The 27,231-nt window shown below is 40.0% G+C and overlaps 1 protein-coding gene across 3 annotated transcripts in view; it reads left to right on the forward strand.

The window, feature by feature from the left end:
* Positions 1 to 27,231, forward strand: part of Gabrb3 (gamma-aminobutyric acid type A receptor subunit beta3) — a 226,677-nt gene that overhangs the window by 128,141 nt on the left and 71,305 nt on the right. For all 3 annotated transcript variants that reach the window (XM_027925938.3, XM_027925937.3, XM_071608571.1), the window contains one exon: positions 21,382 to 21,602. In XM_027925938.3, coding sequence (XP_027781739.1) covers positions 21,382 to 21,602 — 221 coding nt within the window. Of the gene's footprint in view, positions 1 to 21,381; positions 21,603 to 27,231 lie in introns of those variants that run through there.

The following is a 27,231-nucleotide window of genomic DNA, read 5'->3' on the forward strand; positions in this document are numbered from 1 at the left end:
GAAGCCCCTCTCCCACATATTAACAACAGCATGCAGTCGGTATCAGGGTTCAAGAAAATGATAACTAAAAATGGCACTTGGCATGTTGAGTAATTTCAACTAAAGAAGCAAGCTCAAGATCTGTCTGATCTTCTCTAAACCCTTTATTCATCTCTCACACTCTTTGTGTCCTAAGGTACAGGTAAAGGGATTCTCTGATGTTCCTTTTTATAACTAAGGAAATTCCCTAGAAGGAGTGCAATGATCTTGGACACCTCCTTGATATCTAATTAAACACAGAACATTAACTCATGGGAAAAGGAGACAAAAAATATGATATCCTGCTCAGAGAAGCTTCACTACCTGCAACTACCTATTCCCTTGAGGGGTGTTATCTGAAGGACTTACTTAGCATAGCATGACAGACTCTGTCCACAATGTGTTTCCTGCCCTCACTTCCCATGATCTGTAACTCCCTCAAGAGCCCCAGGCTCCTGTTCCATCCTGTCACCATCATCCTTCAGAAACTTGTAGTTCCTACTTCTTTCTGTAGCTCAGAATGCTATTTAAGCTTCAACCATATGGTACCACTTTGAGTGACTCCCATGTACTTACATGTAAATGAATTTGTGTGCCTCGCCTCTTGTTAGTATATTGTCAGTTCATTTTACAGACTCAACTTGTTGAAATGTCCGGTAGTAGAAAGAAAAATTTCTTTCACACTTAACATTAATGATGTTAGATAAATAAATGAAAATGTAACAGAAGATAGAGGATGTTTGCACCTTGGAGTCTAGACTGCTAATCCTATGTAAGAGTAAATGGAGGGCTGAGGTTGTGGCTCAGTGGTCGAGCACTAGCCTAGCATATGTGAGGCACTGGTTTAGATCCTCAGCACCACATAAAAATAAATAAGTCTATCAAAAAAAAAAAGATTTAATGGGATGATCCCTCCACCACACACACACACACACACACACACACACCATCATTAATCCAACATATTGTGTATTGAGTTACATATTTATTTTATCTCATCCCCTTGTTCAGAGGGAGTAACAAAATAGTAGCATTGACCTCTACTATAAGGAGTCTAAAGACACCACAGTGTAAAATTTACTCCTGCCCACTGTTGAAGGCTGCACTTTGTCTGATGCTCACTGCTGCTATTTTCAGAGTTTGGTCTAGTAACTGATTGTGTCCTTGAGGATTTGAGATAGCCTATTGGATATGTTCAAAATGGACTGCTCTACCACTGATGGTTCCTTGTTGCTTTGTAGTATTTGCTCTTCTATTTTACAGTCTTTCAAAATCCTGAGGCTCTATTTTTCCATCCTCTGTCTCAGGATGGATGCATGGAACAGTTCATGAGACAAGTAGAGAACTTAGTAATTTTTACTTGGAAAAGTGTTATATAGGGCTTGTACTGTTTTGGAGAATCATAAGATCTTATGGTTGAGGAGTCTTGCCAGTCAATAAGGGTAGCCTTCCTGTTTTAGGTGAGGAGTTGATCAAGTCCATATTGGAAGAGTCCAAGAAAGCTTGATGGTCAAGATGTCATTTGTAGTAAAAGGACTGATGAGAAAATGTAAGAAAAAAGTGTGAAGATGAACAGAGAAACCCAGAGGCACTCAGAAAGACTGCATTGGTGCATTAGAGAAACCAACCTCAAAGCTGGTGTGAGAATCAGACTTTATAGTTCCCATGATGGGCAAGAGAAATATTTAGTTGCTTGAGGAGAATAAATTTCTAGCTCTGGTACTGATGTTCCCTGTGTGCAGTAACTGACAGATGTAGAACAGGTCACTAGGGCAGGATCCACCTTTCAGAGCCTGGGAAACATTGAATGAAGTGTACCAGGAAGTCTCCAGGCATAGAGGGGACACTAGGGGAGGTGAGTCTCTGTCTGGAATGTGGACATATTCTTTGTTCTGCTTTGGATATGAACCCAGAGTGAACAGCAAGAACTAGAGATGGTCCTAACAAGGTGGCCTAGGCAGGGGTGTCTCCATTGTCTTCTGAACTGCCAGAGTGTGAGGAAATGAGGGTAAAGGAAACAAAGGAAAATATTTTATAACTTCAAAAGATTTTGATGAGAGAGAGGTAGGGTTTGAAGAGAATGTATAAAATTTCAAATACCTTGTGAAATACCATGTATTCTTTGATATACTTGGAAATTAAAAATGAATAGGAAATGATGAAGGAACAAACCTGATTGAATGATTTGAGTTCATGAATAGATGATTTTATTTAATAAATGCTTGTCCACTGACTAACTGTGCATTGTTCTGGCAAATAACTCACAATATTTAAAAATTATTTATCAGTGCATCTGTGATGGCTATGATGCATGTGCATCACATACACACATGTGTGTGAATATATATATATGTGTGTGTGTGTGTGTGTGTATATATATATATATATAGGCAAATAGATATTTAGATGGATATAGACATAGAATTGCAAATGGACTTTTATTGAACAATAGTTCAAAGTGTTCTTTATGTTTCCTATTCTTATGCAGGCTATGTGAGAACTGCATACCTAGGGTTCAGGCACTGTGTCAATAATTACACAGCTTATCTTACATGTTTTCCTTTCTGTGAGTTTGGAATTGGATATATGTTTATATGTGTGTATATATATTTGAGCATATATGCAAATATGCATTTAAATATATTTAAACAAATATGTAAATATTCATATATTTAAATATATATCTATATGCAATTAATTTACACATACAGTCAACCTTCCATATCTGCAGGTTCAACTAACCATGAGTCGAACATATTTGGAAAAAAATTGCATCTGTACTGAATATATACAGACTTTTCCCCTTGTTATTCCTTAAATAATACAGTATAACAACTATTCCCATAACATTTACATTGTACAAGGAATTACCTATGTAATCCAGAGATGATTCAAAGAATACAGGAACAATAATGTAGGTTATATGCAAGTACTGTGCTATTATTTGCATTGACAGTTCTTAGAATTATCAAGGGTCCTGGAACCAATTACAGATGGATATGGCAGGGCAAAGATATGCATTATATACTTACAACTGTATGCACATGTATGTGTGTGTATTTTTCATACATGTTCCCACTGTTCTTTATTCTACTGCCACTTCATCACTGCAGGACACACTGTAGCAATGAATGCACAGCCCAATGGCCCTGGCCTTGGCCAGACTATGAACTGGTAGACTGGTATTGGTGCCTCAAGTGTGGTTCAAAGTAGTGCTGATGAAACTGACCAGAGGCAGATATTGCTTCCTGTCAAGTCCAGCAGCTTCAGTAACAGGAGTTCAGAGAAAAAAAATGTAATGCTGGAATCCTTAATTATCATCAGGAGTTTGCATTCCATAGGAATGCTCACTCTGTACTTCAGTGTCCTTAACTTTTGGCATAATGTTTGAATCTCAGCTATACCAGTTCATTTCCTTCTCTCTCTCTCTCTCTCTCTCTCTCTCTCTCTCTCTCTCTTTCTCTCTCTCCTTCTCCCATCCACATGTGCATGAGCACACTGTCCCTGGGCCAGTCTAGAGGGAAGGCATCACAGCAGCATGGAGAAGTGAGGTGGAGAAGCTTGGTGGCTGGAGTTGTCGCGCTCCAGGGAACCTCCCAACATTTGTGTCAGCTCTGGGAAGTCCTAGCATAAAGTGATTAAGTTCTAGACATTTTTCTCTGGTGCATGCCCTGCATTGGAAAGCAATCAGATCACTGTAGGCATTTAGTCATTAAGGTGAGTTTAGTCAAGGGTGCAGAGGCTAAGAACGGCATCAATAGATCATTATAGATGTCTATCTTTTAGTACTATTGTGTTTAACCTTGACCAAAGCTTATTAGGATATGGTGTTGGATTTTGAGTCAGAACATACCAGTAGACAACTAAAAGGATTGTAGTTTTTGTGATATCACATCCTATACATTTTATGTGATGACAGTTTTAAAGGTGAATGAAAAGCAAGTGAATCATGACTGATTCAATTACCAGATGTTAATTATATTTCTAGTTATAAATTATAAACTCTAATTCTGATTAACACAGCATCTAATTAATTGAAATATTTGGCTATGTTACAACTGAATCTGGCATGCACAATTCCAAACTCATGGGGAAGAAGGAAAGGTACCTATAAGCTGTGTAGTCATTCAAACAGTGGCTGAATCCTAGCTGCATGGCTCCTGCATAGCCTGCAAAAGGATGGAAACATAAAGGACACTTTGAATTATTGTTCTTGCACTAAAAATAGTCTGTCTCCTATCCAACTTAAGGCAACTCATATGGAAAACCTGTATTTTAATATCCAACATTACTCACAAAATCAGGAAAATGTACAATTAGCTTGATAGTTGATGCTCTAACCAGTGCCTTGGTGAATAGGGACCTTTTGCTGCTTTAAATCACCATCTGGATGCTACATAAAAGTGTGCTTTCAAGGGCCTCCAGTGGAGTTGTCTTGGCTGGTCCAGGACTCTGCGTCATAACCCCTTTGAACTCATTTGAATGTGAATAGCATCGGAGATTACATTTAACAATTCCACAGCTCCCATCTGGGGAGTGCCCTTATTTTATTAAAATTTTGCTCTTCTATTTGACTAATTTAATAGTCCATGTTTTATTTGCCAGCTTCCTAACCAAAATATGGTCACTTCTATAGTCAAATTCAAATGCATTCTTGATTTCTGTCAACACTACAGACATTTCACCTTCTCTTTGTGAACTAAATCTTCCACCTATGTGGGTGATATATCTACTTCAGGATGGAAAGGGAAATTAGAAACATCTGATTATACTTACCAGGAACAGGTATTAGAGAAATCAAAATAAGTATAACCATCACTCATCATCATAAAGAAATTGAACATACAAGAATGTCTAAATATCATGAAAATAAAGGACTTTTATATGAATATACCATTATACGAATATACTGTTGGATGCAAAAAAAATATCCCTTATGACATGATATAAATAAGCAAGTTATCCTGTACTGAATCAGTAGTACTTGGAAATTTTCATTTCTATTCTGCATTTTACTGAAACAGCTACTTGGTGGGAAGTTAACAGCGCATATTGGGTTGGTGGCTATGGCTATTTATATCAACAGGCCCTGGAATGAGGAACCAGGCAGGTTGCTGTTCTGAAACAGTCCTCCAACACCTGTGTGGCAATGAGCTGAGAACCTGTGCTGCTAAAGCTGTGTCCTGTGTGTCTTCCTACTCTTATGGTTTGGGCAACACCATATTGGCATCCATTAGAGTCCCGGAAGCAAGTAGAAGACTGTGTTCTTGCACCTCACTCAGAACAGACTCTCCTCAGATTGTGGGAGAGCATGGTGGGAACTGCTCTTCTGCCCACGTTTCAGTACACATGTGCATGTTTTCTAAAAATAGATTGCTGATTATAGGAAATAGAGTTTTCTGATTTTTGTGAAGCTGAAAGGTTTAAATCAAAATAGTAGTGAGACCAAATACAAATGGTATAAGATTAACAACAAGCAAAATTAAGCATAACAAATGCAACTTTTAAAAACCAGCAGCTCTGGGCTTTACTTCCTGTGCATCTGACCTAGTGCAGCTTGGGTGGGTCCTCTGACTGCATTAGGGAATAAAATGAGAAAAGAGACTGAAAAAATAGAGCTGTCAGGAGAGCAATTGGATAAGATATCAGTGCTCAAAGACGTCTCTTGTTTTCAGTTAGAAATGGGAATTGTCAGCTATAAAGATTTTGTTTAACACATTAGGAATGGATAGGATCGCCTTGGAAGAGAGGAAGGAGGAGAAAAGGAACAGAGATCAAGCTTGAGGGCAGTATAACATTTAGACAGATAGGAAGTACTGGACACCCCAGGACCCCCAAGCAGAACAGTAAGTATAGTACAAAGGCAAGAAGAGTGGGTGTCTCAGAGTCTGTGCAAAAAATTAAGGGAATGTGCTCTTTTTTAACTGTGACACCTGCCCAAAAACTGATTCAAATGAGGACAGAGGAGTGTCTTTGGAGGTATTTGGGTGACCATACTGGGAGTAGCCTGGAGACAGAAGCAACCCCTTGGTAGACTAATGAGATGGGGACTTCTTGTCCAGTTAATGTAGCTGACTAGAAATTCTAGAGAACTTTCCAAAGAAAGGCATTGGAAATTGTGAATAAACTAGATACACATTATTTAAATGTATTACCGTATTCATAAGAAAATATTTAAAAGCCCCAGGAGTCACACAAAAAGGATAGAAATTGAGACAGAAAGGTGCAAATGAAAATGCTGTAGTGTTCCTTTGGAAAGTAGAAAGGCCTGGGGTCCTTTGCTCTCGTGAGTGTTAATTGCCAGTCATAAACAGAAGACTGGAGAACTGGGGAACTCCACAAGGCAGAGGGCTAAATTAAGGCTTCACAGAACTGGTGCACTCACAGGGATCCACAGGAAAGAGTGTCATACAACAAAATCTCTACCCATCAAAGGATGCTAACAAGGAATTGTGTGTCTCCTGTGGTCTTCAGGTGGCCCAGAAAGCATCCTCTGTGAGAATTTATATCACACACCTGTTCTAATCTGGATTTGAGGTTTGATTTTTATACTTCAGAGAAATTTTCACTGAAAGTGACCCAAGATTGCCAACCAACCTGGAACACTTAGTGGAAGCATATTTAGACGTTTTCTGAAGAAATACACCAACTATCCAGCTTATACAGAACTTCTACATGTATGCAACTCCTATACTTTGCTAGGTAGACACTATCCATAGTGCTAAGTATACTTGTGACTAGAAAATACAGAAGAGGTAGGACCTCCTGCAGGCATGCAGCTGATTCTTTCAAGGGGAGGAAGGAAGGAAGCATGATAAATATGTGCAATAAATAGATATATTATCTAGAATATGATTGGGGTTAAAAGGATGAGGGTGAAGAGGGCAAAGTTTCATATGGCCAGGAAAAGCTTATTGAAAAGGAGAGTTTGAGCAAAGACTGACAGGTAAGGAAGTCAGCCAGAAGAAACAACTAACACAAAGGGAGGAGGATGTTTGGGTTGTTTGAGGAACAACACAAAGGATGCTGCTGCTAGAACTAAGTTAGCAAAGGTGACAGTAGCAGAAGATGAGGTCAGAGACAGGGTGGGCCTGACATGTCAACTTGGGCTCCACTTTCCATGAAACAGGGACCCACTATCTAGTTTTGAAGAGTAAATGATATGATTGCCCATAAATCTCTCAGGCTGCTCTATTGATAACAAGGCTGTGGAAAAGAGGATATAAGGAATCACTTAGGAGGCTAGTAGAATAGGGAGCAGGAGAGAAAGGTAGGCCAGATCACTACCAATAGTGATGAGAAAGGATGGATCAAAGGTTTGTTTTTAATATGGAGTGAACAGAACCTCAGATGAATTGTTGGAGAAAAGATGAGAGAAGAGATGAGTGAAAGAATGATGGTGTGGATTTTGACTCGAATAGCTTCAAGGATAGACTTCCATCACGTGAATTGGGAAGACAGCACTGGATCTGTTTTGAGGATAAGATCAACAGTTCAACTGAGATATGATAATGGAGTTTAATAAGTATTTGGTTGAAGAACAAATATGGGAATTCCAAACATAAATGGACTTCAAAGCCATGAATCTAGAAGCAATCATCGAGGGAATAAGTGCAGGTAGTGAAGAGATCAGTTTTGGCTGAGTGACTGGGTAGACAGTGGTGCAGAAAAAAGGAACAGTGGGGTCCTCCAACATTAAGAATAAAAAGAGGAATTGAAAGGAGCAGCAAAAAAGATAGGCCAGTTAGGAAAGAGGAAAAGCAGGAGAGTCTGTGTCAAGAGTGGCAGAGAGTCAGATTTTGCCCTACTTGCAATCTAAAGAGCTAGCTTACCACAGTTTCATGGACGCTAGAAGATCTCATGGGTCAAAGAGAAAGGACAGTTTATTACTCACACTAAACCCAGCTAAGTAATTTGTAGGCATGGTGCAAAAATGAGAGTATGGGGTAGTTTTGTTTTTCAAAAAACAGGAATGAAATGCCATTGTTCTGTATTCAAAGGGTTAACACTAGTGTTTCTCACTCCTTCAGCATCGTGCTCAATTAGGTTCACAAAAAAAACTGCATCCTAATTTCTTTCTGACTATCCAGGTTTGATTATAATATCCCAGAGGATAAGACTACTTAATGCAATTCCATGCTGAGATGCCAATTCAACTATTTCTGCTGAAGATAATAATAATTCAGAAAGAACAACTATTAAACTAATATTTTCCAGTTTTATGAAATGTACTATTCTTAAAATAGTAATTAGTCTAACAGCAATATCCTAACAAGTTTTGGGCTGTAACCAGAAATAGACATGATCTCAAAAATTAATGGCTTCATGACTAAAAATAGCACATCTTCTTAGATATTGAAAATCCTTTAAAACGTGTGGCATCACTAATCCACATGATTTATCTTTGCGATGAGGAAATTCACTGAAAAATTCTGATAGAGAGGCACCTATACCAGGGCACTTGGATTTTCATAGTATGAGTGGAAGAGAGGGGACTTCTTTTAAAGCAAAAATATTCATTATTTTATGATAAATAAATGTTTTTCTTTCTATATAATTATTTATATATTTTGTTTTGGTTTTGCTGTTTCTGCTGTTTTTAGGGATTCAAAGAGATTAATTTTAGGTGAAAATCAGTTCAGCAAATCTAGCAATGCAAACTCTGTAAGCCCTGTAAACTAAGAGATGTTACTCACTATTTAAAATGTAGAATTCTTAAGCTCATGATCATTTGCAGTTATTATACTTAAGCAAAGGATGAGCACAGAGGCATGGATTGCCAGGGGTTGATAAATCACACACAATCAGAATGTTGACAAGTCACTCACCAGTCTCTAGTTATAACATTATCCCAGTTGTTCAAGTATCTTTACAGGATTGAAGGCCCTTTGTCTACACATGATGCTATTTTTCATAGTCAATTCACAGAGCACCTTGGGATAAACAATATAATTTGGGAACCACTGCATTTCCTTTTGAAAATCTATTAATTGAAAATATTTGCTGGAAAATAAAACAGTGTGTTTGATTATGCACATACATGCACACATAAACACACTTTATATAGTGAGCATAGTTCATATAGATACACTCATTTAAAATAAAGGAGAATATGCAGTGACTCCCTGGTTTACTATCACATTCCAAAAGGTCATTCATGTAGTGTTTGTGTGGCATTAGAATGTATGCTCCCATATAGAGGTAACAAGTCTGGTCATCTGATATATTCTCCTGTTTAACCCATCATGTATTTGAGGTCCGGTGTTAGGCGTGGTGTGCTCTAAACACCACAGCTAAGTATTCTTCTAGGACACAGTTTGGGAGTTCATGAACTCCTCTTTGAATCTGTTCCCATGATGACATCAGTGGAAACACTCTAACCCTTGCTGCTGCTACTGCTGACTTTCTGATCTGATTCCAGATATGGATGACATTTGAGAAGTTATATCAACAGAGCATAGCAACTTAATGAATGTTGAAGGTTACGATAAGAAAGAAGGAAAAGACCTGCATAGTGCTTCTATTTTTGGTTTGATTGAGTGGGTAGATGGGTACATAATGGATAACACATTTGGGACAGAAAGATAATGAGTTAATTTTGGACGTACTAAACTCGGGGTGCTCTGGACAGAAAGATTCAGCTGTATCTATTCATGAAAATATCAGAAAAGTAGAATGAACCAAAGACACTGATGGAAGAACAAAGCTCTTGCTGTGGTTCGGATAAGTGTCCCCAAAGGCCAACATAGTAAATTCCTGTGGTGCTATTGGGAAATAGTGGAACCTTTAAGAGGTGGGGCCTAGTGGGAGGAAGTTAGGTTATTAGGCATGTGCCTTTGAAAGGTATATCAGGACCTATATTAGTCAGCTTCTAATTATTGTAGCAAAATACAAAACACATGAGAAACACAACTTAAAAAGAGGAATGATTTATTTTGACTCACAGTTTCAGAGATTTTAGTTCAGGTTAATCTGTCTCCATTGCTGTGGACCTGAGGTGAGACATGGCACCATGGCAGACAGGATGTGGATGTGGTAGATCAGAGCTACTCACTTTAACAGCTGGAAAACAGAGAGTAATAGAGAGAAAAGGAGGGAGGGAGGGAAGGATGGAGGGAAAGAGGGAGAAAGGGCCAGGAATGAGATGTAGTCCCCAAGGGCATACCCTCCAAGGACTCACTCCCTCCAACTAGATTCCACCTCCTCTAGTTCCTACCACTTCTCAACAGTCATCAATAGTCCACTGATATCTCAATGTATCAATTCATTTGTAAGATCAGAGCCCTTATGATTCAATAATTTCCCTAAATCTCTATCTCTGAACCTTGCTGCAGTGGGGACCAAGCCTTCCTCACATGAGCATTTGGGTGACATTCCAGGTCCAAATCTCAATAGGATCCTAGACCCTTCTCTTTCTTTTGCTTCCTGGCAACCAGGAAGTGAGCAGCATTTTTTCACCAAATGCTCCCAACCATAATGTACTGCCTCACCATAGGCCCAAAAGCAATGGGTCAACTGACTATAGAATGAAACTTCCAAAACTATGAGCCAAAATAAATCTTTTCCTCTCAAAAGCTGATTTTCTCAGGGTTTTTTTTTTTTTTTTTTTTTTTGTCACATTAACAGAATTCTGACTAAAACATTCCTGGAAGGTGTTCAGGAATGTGAAATAAGGAATGGTCCTTTCTCCCAGCTCCTTGGTTCCTGATTTGGGAGAATAAGTAACCATTTCTTAAAAAGTCTATAATGGGATTCCAACTCACAATTAAAGGAGGCTGCAGAGATGACATATAGTGGAAAATTCTTATATGGAGGGGTCACTTGACTATAAAATTTGTTTTTCTAAAGATTTAGTGGGGAGGTGTGGGTAGGAGGTAACCCTTGTAGCACTGGAAGGGTGGCCCAGGTTATGATCAGCTGCAGCCATTAGGCCAGACAAGGATGGATGATGGTATTTTCATTTTTATTAGTGTTATAGCTACTATAATTTCTGCTTAATTTTAAGCTATAATTTCAAAGTAATTTCATAGCAGGATAAAGCTTTTGAAAGATCTAGTGACCTGATAGATTTATGGAAACAAGACTGTGTCTGGGCTGTATTTGGATATTGGGTAGAGGATGGAACTTGGTACTTGAGAGGGAGGGATGGAACCTCATTTAGAGGGTATGAAGAATTCTAATGTGTGAGGCTGAGTGTTTCTTAGCCACATATTTTCCTTCGTAATTTGGTGTGGGATAATATGTTTGGGTGCTTTTACAGTGGGTGTTGGAGGGGCATCTTTCAGGGGTTACTGTCTTTACTCTAGGATGATGGAAGGGAGAGTAGAATTTTCCAATTGCCTGTTCTTAGTCCAGCATGGTGGGGAGCATTGTTAGCTCAGTTAATGGCTAGAACACTTTTGTAAAATGAGCATCTTCACCTCATCTTTACGCAAGAGGTTGCTGAGAATCTGAGCAATTAGGTAACTTTCCCAAGGAAGGCACATGGTAAGGATGCCAACCATGCCAACCCAGTGATTCTGTCACATCCTGTTCCACCACACCCTGCAAAGCTGGTGAACCAGCACCTGCTCCTGCTGGAGAGTCTGTTTAGCTAAGGGCATTTCTCTTACATCTTCCTGATTCCTTAGCTTGAATTTGCCCAACTTCTTCTGATACTACAATTCATTTTTTGAATGTAGGTCAGTACAATTACTTTGCTTTTCAAACTTGTTTAAATCTGAAAAATCTCTGCAGTATATTTTCATACTTGTAAACAAACATTTTTGAAACAATTTCTATCCTATTCTAATTTTTCAGATGGCTGTAGGGAACTGGGAGACATATCTATTTTCACCACCTCTTTTAGATTTCATGCAGCAATAACTAGTTCATCTTATGAATTATTTAGTATTTAGATGGATAAATGAAAGACATACTGTGACCATTTTGGCAGGTAAAATGGATATAGGAAGATTGAAAACCTCAGTGACTTTCTTCCCTATTTTCATACTCTCCCCCTTGAAAATATGCAGAAGTATATATTTAAGGAGGATTTCACTGATACCTCCAAAGCTTTGCCAAAATAAATCTGTTCTTAAAAACTTATTTTCTCAGGTATTTTGTCATAGTAGCAGAAAGCCGACTAACACAGCCTTGGAAGATGGTCAGGGCTTAGTTAAATGCCCCTCAAATATACATTTCTCTTGCATTATTGTACACTTATTGCCTCATCACATTGTGGCCTTTCTGATGCTAAACAATTCAGAATATGTAGCAGGCAGTCTTATCAATTGACAGTGACTAGACTCAGGTATGAAGTGTGTACAGGTGAAAAAGGGGGTAATGCATTTCTTGCCCACAGTAAAGCTCATGGCTGATATGTCTATAGCAAAAGGCAGGTTAACAAAAGAAAAACAACAAATTTATTGGACTGTAGATTTACACAACACTGGAGTCTTTAGATTGAAGACCCAAAGTCCCAGGGTGAACTGTCCTTTTTTATGCTTAGACTTGATGAAGCGTAGATGACTGTAGAAATATGATTGGATGAAAAGATTGTGAACTGATAGTAATAGAGGAAGGGAAACCATGGAGGCCTAGAATCTAGCCTCTCTTTGCAGCATTCCTTACACTGAAAGATGGGGGGGGGATTAGAGTAATATTTTTTGTTATTTTGACTACTTGGAGGAAAAGGGGTTCTGGTTTCTATGACTCACTTTGGGGAAGAGGAATTCTAGTTTCCATAGTTTGCTTCTGAGGAGAATGAAGGGGGGAGATGGAAAAGCTGAGAAGGTCAAAAAGAGATATTGCTTCTGGGGTCCTCACTTTGGGGTATCCTTTTCTGAGCCCCAACAGGTGGGCTCCCCTTGTTTTCCAGGCCAATAGGAAGCTAATTTGATACTTGGACATTTTGATGATAAATCTTCTTGTAATTACTCTAATTTTCTTTGGTTCAATTTTATGTCCCACTCCCCACCCCCAGATTGTGAACTACCTTCCATGTCTTCCTTATCTTTGGATGCCAAGCCTCCAGCAGGTCTGTTGGTCCATGAATGCTTGGAACAAAAAGGAAGAAGGAAGAGAGGGAAAGAAATATATGATAAGAATATTAAACACTCATTTTAAAATAGAGCAGATTGGAATTTTCAAAATGCATTTTGTTAGTAGAAATGGCATAATTTTCACAGCCTAAATTTAGTTGCAGGAATGCCTGCAAAGGAAGTCCCCACCACCTAATGCTTACGTAAGTTTCTCTGAACAATTTCCCATCTTCCTGAACCTAAGAACAACTTACCTGCAAGGTTTGGTACCATAAACTTGCTGAACCAGATGCAAACGCAGGTGTCCTGTGGTTTTCACAGCTGCAGTGAAATATTTAAATTTGGTTTAGAGATTGTATTTCTTTCTCAGAAATGGCAAATTTTTCTTCATTTCCTGTGCTGAGGAACTGAGTCAATTACTTAATTTCAGAATAATGAGCAATATTTTCACTTACAAATAGTACGCTTGTCATTTTAATGTGATCAATGCCAAGAGCTTTGTACAAGAAGGAAGAAACTTTGTTGTTTATATTATATTCCAGTTACTTGTTTATATATTATATTCCAGTTATTTATTTGTCCTGTTGGTTGTTTATATATTATATTCCAGTATAATTGAGCTGCTTCAATTATACATCTAAAGATGAATGGAATTTTTATTCTGTTCTTTTGCTATTGGTATTGCAACTTGTATATTCTTGGGAGATTTTGAAAGGACAGTTACTTCTGCATAAATGCCTGATTCGTGGGTGGCTTATGTTCAAGAATATTTGCTCCCCACCCACAACTAGCAGGGCTCTCGCAGCTAGAAGAGCTTAGCAGTACTTTCCTCAATGGCCCAAGTGGATCTCCCACCATCCCTGCCCCTTCCTACTGCTTCAGAAAAACCCTGGTTCCTAACCATAGAACCTGGATTAATCCTGGTGCCTCACTCAGGAACTACATCTTTAAACTTTTACAGAAAATAGTGTTTTATAATCTGGAGCAAAACCTAATAACCCTTTTGTCATATTTCTTTGAGTGAGGAAAAAAATGCAGAAAGACAAATGATTTACCAATCACTGGTATTGCTACCACTCTGTGAAGACATGAGGAAGAAAGTGAGAACGTGTGTCCCTTGAAAGTCAGTGTTTCCTGTTAACTGATTTGATACACAAACAAAAGACAAAGAGAGAAAGAAGACCTGTGGTTTCTTTAGATCACCAAAGGGCTGTATGATTTCTAAAAAGAAGCCCAGAGGAACAAATGATGGTGGATTCAAAATGATTTTGTAAAGTTCTTTTTAAGAGAGAAGCTTTGTTTTGATTCCTCCTTACTTGAACCTTTCTTTTTCTTGCTAATCCTAAATACTTCAGAAAGTTTTACAAAACAGAGAGGGATTGACAAGACACTCTATTATCTAATGATTCTGATGATGTACTATAGTTGAAACCAACCACAATTACCTGAAATAGCTAATAGATGTGCAGTATAATCCAGAGATCTCCAGTTCTCAGTGGACTAGAGAATACTGGATGCAGATACACTTGGGTTTTCCACCTCACTGCCTGAGCTCTTGCACTGGGATTTGAATCTCAAAGCTACAGTGTTCACAGGAACCCATTCAGGTGTACACCAGATAAACCAGGAGGTTTTCCAGTAGGGACAACACTTAGACACAGCTGGACCTGGGAGAGCAGAGGCCCAGAGGGGTCTCAGTATGTGTCCTGGTTCAGGATTCGCAGACCACTTTCAGGGGCCAATAAGACTGAAATGGTACAGTCTATACCACTAGAAACCTGGCCAAGGATCCCAAGAGACCGAGGATGACTGCAGTGTGTAGGCTTCCCCAGCAGTGTTCCCTGGTGAGCCTATGGGTTTGGACTGCTAAGTGAACAGAGAGGTCTTGAGGTAGAGAAGTTCAGGAAGTAGGAAGTCTCTGCCTTTACCAGATACTTCCAGTTATCTGGTGTCACCCCGATTTCAGTGTTGGCTTGCACCTTAACCCAAAGCCAAATATTCTGAAGGTAGACAGGTCTGTTGAGATGCCTGCTGGCAAAATGGGCGAGTCAGTATTCATGCACATTGCACTGAATGTGTCACTTAATTAACTTATAGGTGAGATGTTTTATGAATGCTCCAAATGGTCTAAATCTCAACCCTCCCTCAAACAGTAGCCTTCCATAATCAAGTTACATCAAATTATAACCAAAATAAGTTTGGTAAGGCTAGAAGTTGAAATAAAGCTGAAAAATTTGGGGTGTTGTAAGGAGTGGAGCATTAGTCCTCTTCAGTCTGTAGGGGTTCCCCTACAGTGGAGGAGAACTCTGCATCTTCTGCACACAGGTCCTGGTCTCCACAGTCCCACTGACAGCTGCTGTTTCTGTAAGCTCTGACCTTTTCGGCCAGTACCCCCCTCCTTCTGCCAACACATTGTCTGAATGTGCTGATATAGCTGGTTGTGCCACAGCCAGGAGTTGGTGCCAGGAGATAGCCTGTCTCATGCTAGTGCCGGTTAATCTCATTAGGCCCGCCCTCCCAGTGCAAGGTTCCAGGAGTCTGTGCCCACCGCACAGGGAGGGGCTTGATGCTCAGGCCCTCTCCCCTACAGAGGCCACTCCTCCCCTGGGCTGCCTCTTCCCTAAGCATCCTGCCCATATCCTGCTCCTCTGACTTTTACTACTGACACCCCCACCACCACCGCTTCCAGGTGGATCCTGCTTCTCTTGGTGTCCCTCCCCTCCACACTCCCCATCCATCCCTGCCCTCACTCCCTGCTCCCTACTTCCAGTGTCACATCCTTTCCCACTCTGTCCTCCTAAGGCCCCTGCCCAAGCCCATTCTCAGTTCCTCCCTGAACCCCACTGCTCCCCACTCTGTTCCTCTGTGATGTAGGGCCCCGGGTGCTTAGGCCTCCCTTGTGAAGGACATAAATGAGAAAGGAAGCTACATTTAGGGCTTCTGCTACCTTGGGAGAGGCTCTTGGTGTCTCAGGGAGTTCAGCGTCCCCAGGTACCTGAAGACCCCACCTTGTCCTCATGTGAATCACCTTGGAAGGGAGTGGAGTCACCACTGTGGCATCACCACCAGAGCGCTCACCAGTACAACTGGTTCTGATTTCCAGAACCTCGAGAGCCTCCGAAAGCTCTGCCTTGGAGGACTGTCATTTCAGGATCTCTGCTGTGCTCCCTTCTTTCTCTCTAGGGGTTCCCTCCATCTGGCTGCCTTGTTTTGGGGGGTGATCATCCTAGGGAGAAGGGGAGGGTCTCAGACAAACCTGTGGAGCCACCTCTTTCTATGCCTTGCCCTCTACAGCTGGCTTTGTGAAGACAGCTGTGATGTTAGTGACTATCAGGACCTACCTTGTCAAATGTCCAGACTCATTACCTTTTCCTCAAGGTTGAGGTTGTATAATTATTTTTTTCCAGGAAAATGGCCTGGGTTGTCTCACCCAGAAATAACTTCTTTTTGTGACTTCTATATCACCTCATGTGTAGTAACGTACTTAATCCAGATTGCTTTTAGATTGCTGATACCTGCAGTCTTTTCCTCTGGTAGATGGCTAATTCCTTAGGGCCCAAATTGCATCTAGTTCATCTGTACCTCCCAGATGGTAGGCACTCAACAAATATTTATCAAATGACTGAATAAATATCTGAATAAACAGATATATCCTGTGCAGCCTGAGGGACTGGCAAAAGAGAGGGCTTTACCAACAAAATTGGTAGAGTTTATGGGCTGAGTCAATGAACAGTATTGGGTGTCTGTCTCATTTGGTGTCTCCTGGCACCTCCCCAACCCCCTTCTCAGCTATCATCAGGCACCCTGGCAGCAGGGGTCTATCTCATGCTTTACCAGGGTGGCTTGCCTGGCTGTTCTTTGAATGGCCTCACCTTTGCTAACCATTTACTATCTGTAAACCCAGGTATCTCCTGAGTCCATCTTGAGTTTTTAGGTCAAAGAACAAAAGCTTAATTCTCTATCTTCATCTTGTCTTCTGCGAGGAGTCCAGTGCCCTTCCTTTCATCCTCCACAGCCAAGATTCTTCTTAATTCCTGGAGCTTTTATCATGTCAAGGTGTCTTCTGTTGCTGGGAATGGAATGGCCTCTCCTTGTGACTGTGCTCTTTCCTTTGATCCAGGCCACATCACTCCAAATGTGAACATTGGCAGCTTTTCCGGGATCCTTTGGGAAAAAATAAAATTCTAAAAGACAAATGTGTACAGCAGCTGTGCTGGTATTTGTGGGGACAGGACACACTGAGGGTGCCATGCTTCTCATTTAACCTGAGGAATACCTCAGTGCCTTGATCCTCCACACTCCAAGACCATTGAAAGCATCACCCCCACTAAATAAAGCTCATTTCACTTTATTATGCAGAACTGCTTTTCTCCCCATCCCTTAGGGTGGTAGCCCTTGAGGGAGGCGTATCCAACTTCAAATCTCATTTTCTCCAGTTACTTGTACTTAAAAGGGTTGGGGGATAAGCAGAGGAATAACAAATCAATTCTCTAATTTTTTATTTCCTCATCCATTTGGGTTAGTAATAGTAATAAGAATAATATATGCTTTATATTTAATGAGATGGTAGGGTGGCTGGGAATATAGCTCAGTTGGTAGAGTGCTTGCCTAGCCCCAGCCTCTCAAAAGATGGTTTTGTATCTTGTGTAAACATCCTGGCCTTGAGGAATGGGTGGATAATTTATCCCGGGAGCTTCCCTTCTTAGTGCCACCACCTGGCACAAACATCTTGGCCTTGTGATAATGTCAGGCTGCTGGAGCTGCTGAAGTAGCACATTGGTATATATGGAAAGAGACACATGTGAGGCTTTTAACAAGTAAGAGGTTAAGGGACCAGGGTTTTGTCTCCCTCCTTCCCTTTTGTGGTGGTCCCCAACCTTTCATTCCCTCATCTAGTCTGTCCTTAGAAACATTACAACAAAGGCTTCTGGTTTTTAGGAGGTACCCAGTGTCCATGGCCCATCAGATTGTTTGGACCATGGCCAGGGGGTAGGGAAAAAACACATGTCATACTTTGGATAGGTAAAAGGTCATGAGTTAAGGCTTGGCAGTGTATTTGCCCTTTTTTTTCCCCATAATGGTCCCTGACTGTCTTGCTTATCAATGCACATCACAAGAGGCAGCAGCATGGCTTCTTGTCAGTAAAATCTTCCATTCACTGCCTGGCAACTGTGCAAAGTAATGGGGGGAGGCGCAGACAATTCCACCATCCCCTGCCTTTTGTCTACCAGTGTCAGAAGGGGAAAGAAGTGGGCTACTACTGAGCATCACCATGATGTAATTGTTGGTACCTTACAAGGCAGAGCTGATGCAGTAGGTTTGGACTTGAATACTATTTTTTTTTTCTTCTCTCTGTTCCCTACGCTCTTCCCCACAACCCACACAAGTCATATCAGCAAATGCAGAAGACCCAAATGAGGTGCTGCTGATGGTGTGGAGAGCGACACCATCCAAAATAAAACCCCAGGCCCGAGCTTTGGAACTGAGCATGACAGCCTGTCTCCCAGCACACACTGTTGTATTCCTCTTTCTTATGGAAAGACACGTGCAGGCCTGTCTGAAGGGGGCTCTGCCAAGAGTGCTAGACTTCATGACTCAGGGGCCAGGAGGTGGGGCTGGGAATTAAGGAAAGAAGCAAGTGAAACTCTTCTGTTCCAATAAGAAAAGAGTTTGGAGGGTTATATTCAAACAGGAAATCCTTTAGCTGCCACTGCTGATTTGTTCCCATCTTCTTTATGCCACCATGACTTCATATGATTTAGTTAAAGGCCTTCCCCTCTGTAAGTCAGTGGTGATGGCTGGATGAGACTGTGCACTGTGGAGTTCCACTCTTTATCTGATGTTCTACTTGAACATTTTATCTGTGAACTTTCCAGGACACGGCTAGCTAGGAACCCTCCTCCCACCTGTTCGCCCCTCTTTCCTACCAACAAGCACTTTGTGCTTCACTCCTGACTCCTTACCACTTTCCCTTTTACCCATTGAAAGTACCTTTGCCAAACAGATTTTGTTTTCCCTGTTTAGTGTTTTAAGACATAGGCTTTACCCTTTGGATATGGTGAGGCCCACAGATCAGGAGTCAGCTGCCCTTGGCAGGATAGCTGGTTCCTCCCAGTTCCTAAGAGGAGGGGAGACCCTATACCCTGTGGAGCCACACAGACACTGGGTGGCGGGGGAGGTCAGGAGGCGGGGGAAAGGGGCAGCTATAGGGAAGGACTTTATTGTGGTTTCTCTGGGAAGGAACAAGGGAGATAGGGTAAGCAGGCTCAGGATTGGTAATTTCAGGTCTCTGGGGCATACAGAATTTGGTCTGTATACCTTGGTCCTGTGGGATGGTGAATAGTGGCCTGGATAGTACCTCTAGAGTCAGCAAAGCCCCAGACATTAAAATATCAGAATACAGTAAACAAAGACACATGATTGATACACTGGATAGAATCACTTTTCTACCCAGAAACTGTCATTGGCTTTGACTGGTCGCAAAGCTAGCATTTGAGTCCTCTTTCTGGCCCCTGACTTGGAGTGCAGCATTGCCCACCACTCCATGAATCCTGTATTCCAGCAAAACAGCCCTCTTCAGAGATCATTAGTACTGTAAGTGTGAGATGCCCAAGCGTTTTTTTCATGCCCTTTGCCTACTATCTAGCTAAGTGAGACCTATGTTTAGAGCCAACTGCTCTGTGAAAAACTTTAATTGGAGGTGGGGGAGGTGGTGAGCATCCACACAAGTAATGGCAGGCACAGAACTCTGCCCATGAAGTGCCTGGAAAAAAGTTTCCCCTTTCTTCTTATCTACTCAAATGCTACCTTTCCTTCAAGGTGCAAATAAAACCTCTCTTCCTTCATTTACTATTTGTTTATCTTTATTTTTAATGGCACTGAGGAATGAACCCTAGCCTTTGCACATGCTAGACAAGTGCTCTACCACTGGTCATACTGCCAACCCCATAGATAAAATCTCTTAAAACTCCAGGTTGCTGAGTGCGGTGGCACACGTCTGTAATCCCAGAAGCTCAGGAGGCTGAGACAGGAGAATAGTAAGTTCAAAGCCAGCCTCAGCAATGGCGAGTTGCACTAAGAAACTCAGTGAGATCCTGTCTCTAAATAAAATACAAAATAGGGCTAGGGATGTAGCTCAGTGGTTGAATGCCCCTGAATTCAATCCCTAGTACCAAACAACAACAACAACAATAAAAATACTCCAGCTCATTTGGATTTCCTTGCCTCTCTCTGTTCTCATTATTTTGGGCTTTACCATTTTAAAACATATTGCTCAACATGTATGAGTTCTCTTACTTCTTCTTGCTGTGCTTGACTAAAGACAAGGTTGACATCTGATCTTTATCGTTTTCTAACCTTCTATACTCACTGTTGAGAGCAGTAATAAATAGGTGTTCTTCAACTAGCCACACCCAGAACTGCCTGGTAAGACAGCGTAAAGAGTGTTGGATGGGCTGTGGGAGGATGTTCAGGATGAACTCTTGAACTGATTTTTTTTTATCCACCTCTCACCATCCATAAAGTGAGGGTATTTGCAGACATGACCTGATAGGGTGTGGATTCAGAAAGCACTGCCTGGAACAGAGGAGACTTTTTCTTCTCTGACTAGAGAATTAACATGCATGCCTTTGATTTTTCAGCTTGGGTCTTTACACAATGGAATTTGGAATGTCTTGTGACTATAACCAAATTTTCAGACTTGATTATCCAGAATTGAATAGTGATTGCCAAAATAAAAGAAAGGAAAAAAAAAAAAAAAAAAAAAAATATATATATATATATATATATATATATATATATATATATATATATATATATTGCCCACATCTTAATTACAACATCATATTTGCCCTTTTACCATTTTCTTCTCACTGAATCACCTGCTATGCTGAGAGAAAAAGAGAGAGAGAGAGAGAGAGAGATTGTAGAAAGAGCTCATCTGTTGTGGGTGGTTAAAGCATCTGTTTGCCTAGTGGAAGATAGTGCACTTAGGGGAATGATCAGATTCCCCGCCAGCACCCTGATTTTATGGGTTTTTTTTTTTTATTTATTTCTTTGTGGCTATCTCTTAAAAGGCAATTTGTCTAGTCTGCTTCCTAACTAAATAAAACAGACCATGTATATGCATGACACACATCTGTTCATATACTGTACCCATTAAACCAGGTATTTGCATTCACAAGGAAACAACCACTGCTTCCCACCCTGCCTTAAAATGATATCTATTCCTCCTGGATATTCATTATAGAGCTTGGATTTCAACCTCAATGTGGCCAGTCATGGAGGAATTACACCTATGGATGGGCAGCAACTAATCTTTCTTTTCTTTTTCTTCCCCCAGGATTATACCTTGACCATGTATTTCCAACAATATTGGAGAGATAAAAGGCTCGCCTATTCTGGGATCCCTCTCAACCTCACCCTTGACAATCGAGTGGCTGACCAGCTATGGGTGCCCGACACATATTTCTTAAATGACAAAAAGTCATTTGTACATGGAGTGACAGTGAAAAACCGCATGATCCGCCTTCACCCGGATGGGACGGTGCTGTATGGGCTCAGGTCTGTCTGCCTTTTCGGGGACAGTTTTACAGTTCCATGGTGCATTGCCATTGAATTTCTCACTGACTATAGTAAGTGAGGCTGTGTCCTCATATTAATTAGGAAACATGCATGAAATACTTTGAGCTTTGCAGAAAAAAAATCTTATCACCCCAATATTTGGGGCATTACTGTTACTATAAATAGTCATCAATTGCAAAGCAGCCTCCTTGAGTGGATTGTATATAATTGGGTTGCCATATCTAAGAGCACAAATTCCCCTAGGATGGATTTCCTGTATCATAGCCACAAATGCCTGTAATTAATATTGCCCTGACATACCAGAGGTTTTAATAAAGTTTTTTTCCAAAGCTATTTGCACAGTTGCAAGATTGTAAGGTATATTCTCCATGGAGTTTTATCGAGGTGGTGCCACGAATACTTATGGGAATTACTAACTGAGAGGCTTCCTGATGAGAAATCTCTTTCTCTAGGTCTTAGAATGCAATCACTCAAATCAGGAAGCCAGGCTGCCTTCCTGAACCTAGAGGAGGACCTGGGCTTCCCTGGTTGCTCTGGAAACCAGGAGACCTTCCCAGGGTGTTCCACTACTGCTAGGGGTTAATTCTTTTGAATATCACTTTGCTAAATGGTGCTCTTAAAAACCTTTGATCCCTTGCTTTGATTTTGCACTGATTTTTGCTTTGTTTTGTTTTAGAGTAGTAGTAGTAGTAGTAGTAGTAGTAGTAGTAGTAGTAATAGAGTGTGTGTGTATGTCTCTTTTTCAATCTCCTCACCTAAAAGTGCCTTTGAGGCCTTCTAGTAGTGGTTCAAAGTTCTGAGTTAAACACCTGTATAAATTGGAGTCCAGAGTTTTCTAATGAGACTCCAGAAGCTCAAAATGAAATCATAATAATATGTATTGAATTCACACCACTGTGACTTGTAGTTTCTCAAGCTAAGTAAAGTGAATTACTTAAGATTGCCTTAAATAGGAAATGACTTTCTCAAAACTATACTACTACGGAGGAAGTTGGGGTTTCCACCATATCAGACTTTTTAACTCTAAGAGAAAAAAGCAACATGTGTAAATCAAGCCATGGTGTTATTTTATAAAAGTAATTCACAGCTGGTTGAGGTGGCACCTGCCTGTAATTCCAGCTTCTCAGGAGGCTGAAGCAGGGAGACTGTGAATTCAAGGCTAGCCTCAGCAACTTAGCTAAACCTTTTCTCAAAATGCAAAATAAAAAGGGCTTAGGATATAGCTTGGTGGTGGAGCACCCCTGGGTTCAATCCCTAGTACCACATGCATACAAATAAAGAGTCTAGCCTGAGGTTTCTTTGAAAGGTCTTCAGCATTTTATATTTTCCCGCAAAAAAAATGAGAAATGTGGTTATAAAATTATGGAGGTTCTGACAAGTATATCTTTTGTTCAAACTATTACCCAGAAGTCTTGTGAACATTAAATAATGAGTCCTTTACCTTCCCTGTAGTTCCCCAAAAAAAGATTTAAGCAGAACAAACCAGTAGGTATATGTGAATGGTACACATGTATATGTATATGTGTTCATGTACGTGTGTAGTTGCGGGGAGCAACAAGCAAATATCAAAAATTAATCTTAATTTTTGACCTTTTAAGCCAAACTTGCTATTTGAGTTTGCTCCATTTTTATTTCTGCATTCTTCATTTTCATACCAGAAGAAGAGTATGTCAGGATGCCTTTGTTAAAAGCAGAGAGCTTGAACTCTTTTGGGATAAAGTTTTATAATATGCATGAAAGTGCTATAGTAAGTTTCCAAATTTCATTTCAAAGTGTTGGATTTAACACCACAAAACAGGGATGAAAAATTTTGTCTCTAACACTTGTCCTGTAAGTTTATATGAGAAAGTTAAATCATAATGGAGTAATAAGCTATGGGAAACTTTTAGCAATAGACTTTGTGCAGTGACCTAACACATAATTATTCTAGTCAAGTTTACATCCATTATGCCTCTCAAATAGCCTCTTAAATTAGAAAATGGATCTCTAAATATGTAGCTATTTTATTTAAATGTACTCTCAATATATACCTTAGATCCATTTTGGCCTTATGTTTCTGAAATAATTCTTCAGGTTTATGTGAACCTGGACAAGCTGTCATAAAGAAACTCTCCACCATATTCTTCATGTGCTCAGCTCCATACTGCCATCTGACTTCTTAAAATTGGCTGATATAGAAATTTCTGCCTTGATATTTTTTTTTAATTGTTATAGAGATTAATTTGAACTTTTGGACAAAAATCACATTGATCATTAAAATACTGATTATTTTTAATAATTCATATATATACACATTCATTCTATGCTATTCTCTATAAACTTTGTTGATATTTATGTATAAAACAAATTTTATGTTTGTACAAACACAACACACACATATCATGGTTTTTGATTAAAAAAAATAAGGTGTGAGTGCTCACGTTGATGGGCCACCCTTTATCCTATCTTTGACCCAAAAGCTGACTTCTCTTTTTGTTGTTATATTTGCTGAATCATGTTGGTGACCTGGCAAACCAGGGCTGGGCCAATGTAGGTAACTCAACAATATATTATAAATAAAGTACAGACACTCCTCAACTGGCAATACAGTTGTGTTCCAAAAAACTCTACATAAATTTAAAATATTATAAGTAAAAAATATGCATCAAACGTACCTAACCTACAAAACTTCCTAGCTTTGCAACATAGTCCTGTTGTAAAGAGTGTCAGTGGCTTCCCCGCTTGATCCCACAGGCTAACTGGGAGCTATGTATGGCTCACTGTCACTTCCCAGCATTACCACAGTCTCAGACTGCATACTGCTAGCCTGGAAAAGGATCATAATTCAAAATTTGAAGTAAGATATCTACTGAATGCATATAGCTTTTGCACCATTGTAAAGCAAAAAAATGTGGATCAAACCATCTGTCAGAATCATCTCTACTGTGGCCTGAGCCTGGAGGAGATTGGGCACAGTTGAGAACACCAAAGTTAGACTCTCCATTCTGGAAGGATTGTATACACTGGGGTTGCTACTTCTCTCTTCCTTACAAAATGCTCCTAAAGAAGAAAGCTCCTTTGGAACAGAGATTGCTTTATGGCTTGCTGTGAGTTTGAGTTGAATTGCCTGAATTTCTGAGACCTTAAGGTTGGATTCTTTTCACCACTGATACTGTGCTTGACCTTCACCCTCTCTATCTACCAGTAGCATGAACTGCTAAGTCATTCTCCACTTAGCTCCTTTGGTCTCCACTTCCTATACATGCCCAGCCTTTGCAGTACCAGGATCAATGAGGGCTTCTGCTTTATCTGGGACAGAGGAAGATCTTTGGCTGTGGATGAGCCATCCATGACATAGGTTCATACGTCAACTTGGCCTTATTCTGGGAAATCATTGATCCTTAACTCTGAGGACTCCAGAGTAGTCCCAGGCTGCTCACGCAGATGTTTGAGAGTGATTGTGCTCATTGAGATAAAAGGTTATTGTAAATCATGAACCATTTTTTTCCTGAGTCTTCTAGCCCTTTCAGCTTGAAATTTTGGCCCATACTAGCTTATGCTTACCACTTGAACTTAGCTGATCATGATGATGAACCAAACCTCTGGCAAAGGCCCAGCTCACCATGGGAGGCCAGAGGATGGTCTGCATAGAGCCCATTATCATCCTACTGCAGAATATAGGTTCTCTGAAGGTTCTTGGGCAGTAATACCCTTTAAGGGATCAGGAAGATCTCTGCTGACTAAGACTCATGGGCCTTACCCCTGTCTACACCACAGCTGCTCTGTTTTCTGCTGCATGGAAATTTTCTGCTTTCTTTGAGAAGGGGGTGGTATCAGTCCTGTATCATTTTCCTGACCTTCTTTTTTATTTCCTTATCCTACAATGTCATTGAATGTCTCACTTTGTGCCATTAAGCATGTTTTATAATGTTGTCTGTTTTGTTTTTTTTTCATCTGTCTGCATTCATTTCTCTGATACTAAAAGGTTGGCAAGAGGGTTGCAAATATAATTTGATTTGCTCCAAAAACACCTGGGAGCCTTAGGTTAAGTGATCTTCATCAAAACAAAGTAATTCTTATTTTGCCTGAAAAGTTTATTGCAAAATCTGTTGGAAAAAAAATGTATTGTAATGTTCCTGCTTGATGTTAAAAATTGCTTAAAATTGTTAAAGTTGCCATTCTTAAACTTAAAATGCTGGATGCAACATTAAATTGAAACTAGAACTTACTTCAAAAGATTCAAATTAAGTCGTCTAATGGGCTTAGGTAGCATCTTATTCCAAAACTGTATTTTATACAGTCGTTCTGCTCAACTACATTTTTTTGTGGCAAAAAGGATGCAAACTCAGGGGACATTTGGGCACATATGACTGAGTGCAGATGTACCTAACTCCTAAATACCCATTTTGTCACCATCTCACAATTACTTTTATGTAACTAAGTAACATATTGATTAATTTCTTTCCAGAAGTGATTATGTCAATTTATATTCCCACCAGCAAACAAGCAATATATTAGTGTTAGGATTCTGACACTTGGATTGGTATTTATGATTATTTAGGTGAATGTAAATAATCTATCCCTTTTCTTCATCTCTCAGGACTGGAGAAAATTCCTTTTCTCACTTTAAATTCAGATTTGTACATTTCTTCCCCCAAACCTAGCATGTTCCCTCTTTCCTTCTTTATAAGGATTTTGCATTTTCTCTTCACACTTCCTCCTTTACTCTCATTTCATGATGTTACCTCATACTTTAATTGAAAAATGCAGTGATTTCTTCATATTCTCCTTACAAAAAGGCCACCTCGTAGGCTTATTTCTCACTCTTTACCTCCTGTCAAAATTGGAGAATGAGTCCGTGACCAGTTCAACAATCAGTTTCCTTTCTTGGCATCCTCTCCCTACTCAAGACTCCTGATTCTAGCTCTTCCCTTGTTAAAATGATTCTCCCTCATCATACTTCCATGATGTGAACTTTCTTCCCACTCCTCAGAAACATCAAGAATGTCCCTGTCTCAGTGCCTTTGTACATGCTCTTGGCTTGATGTAGAATACTCTCACTAGAAATCCATGTTTGACATCATTATAATGTAATCGTATAGTTGAGATCTCACTCTCATAAGAAGAGCCCTTCTCTAATGAGCTCTTCATTTTCTATCACATCACATCCTTTGATTTTATTATAGGACTTATCCATATTCCACATTATCTTGTCAATTTATTGCATGTTTTCATCCATGATGATGGAGAGCCATATGAAAATCGAAACTCTCTGAGAGCTGTTTCCATCTTATTTATTATGGTATCATCAAAATCTTGAGTATGGCTGAGTATAGTGTATGCGTGTAATCCCAGTAGCTCAGAAGGATGAGGCAGGCGGATCTTGAGTTCAGAGTCAGCCAGCAAATTAGAGAGGCCCTAAGCAAGTCAGTGAGACCCTGTCTCTAAATAAAATATTTTTTTAAAAAAGGGCTGGGGATGTGGCTCAGTGGTTAAATGCCCCTGGATGCAATCCCTTGTACAAAAAAAAAAAAAAAAAAAAAATCTAGAGTGTATAGCACTGCTTGATTTTTTAAAGAGGAATATTATGGCCTACAGCTGTAGCTCAGTTGTAGAGTGTTTGCCTAGC

The sequence above is a fragment of the Marmota flaviventris genome, chromosome 2, assembly GCF_047511675.1.
Source record: "Marmota flaviventris isolate mMarFla1 chromosome 2, mMarFla1.hap1, whole genome shotgun sequence".
NCBI classification, from domain to species: domain Eukaryota; kingdom Metazoa; phylum Chordata; class Mammalia; order Rodentia; family Sciuridae; genus Marmota; species Marmota flaviventris.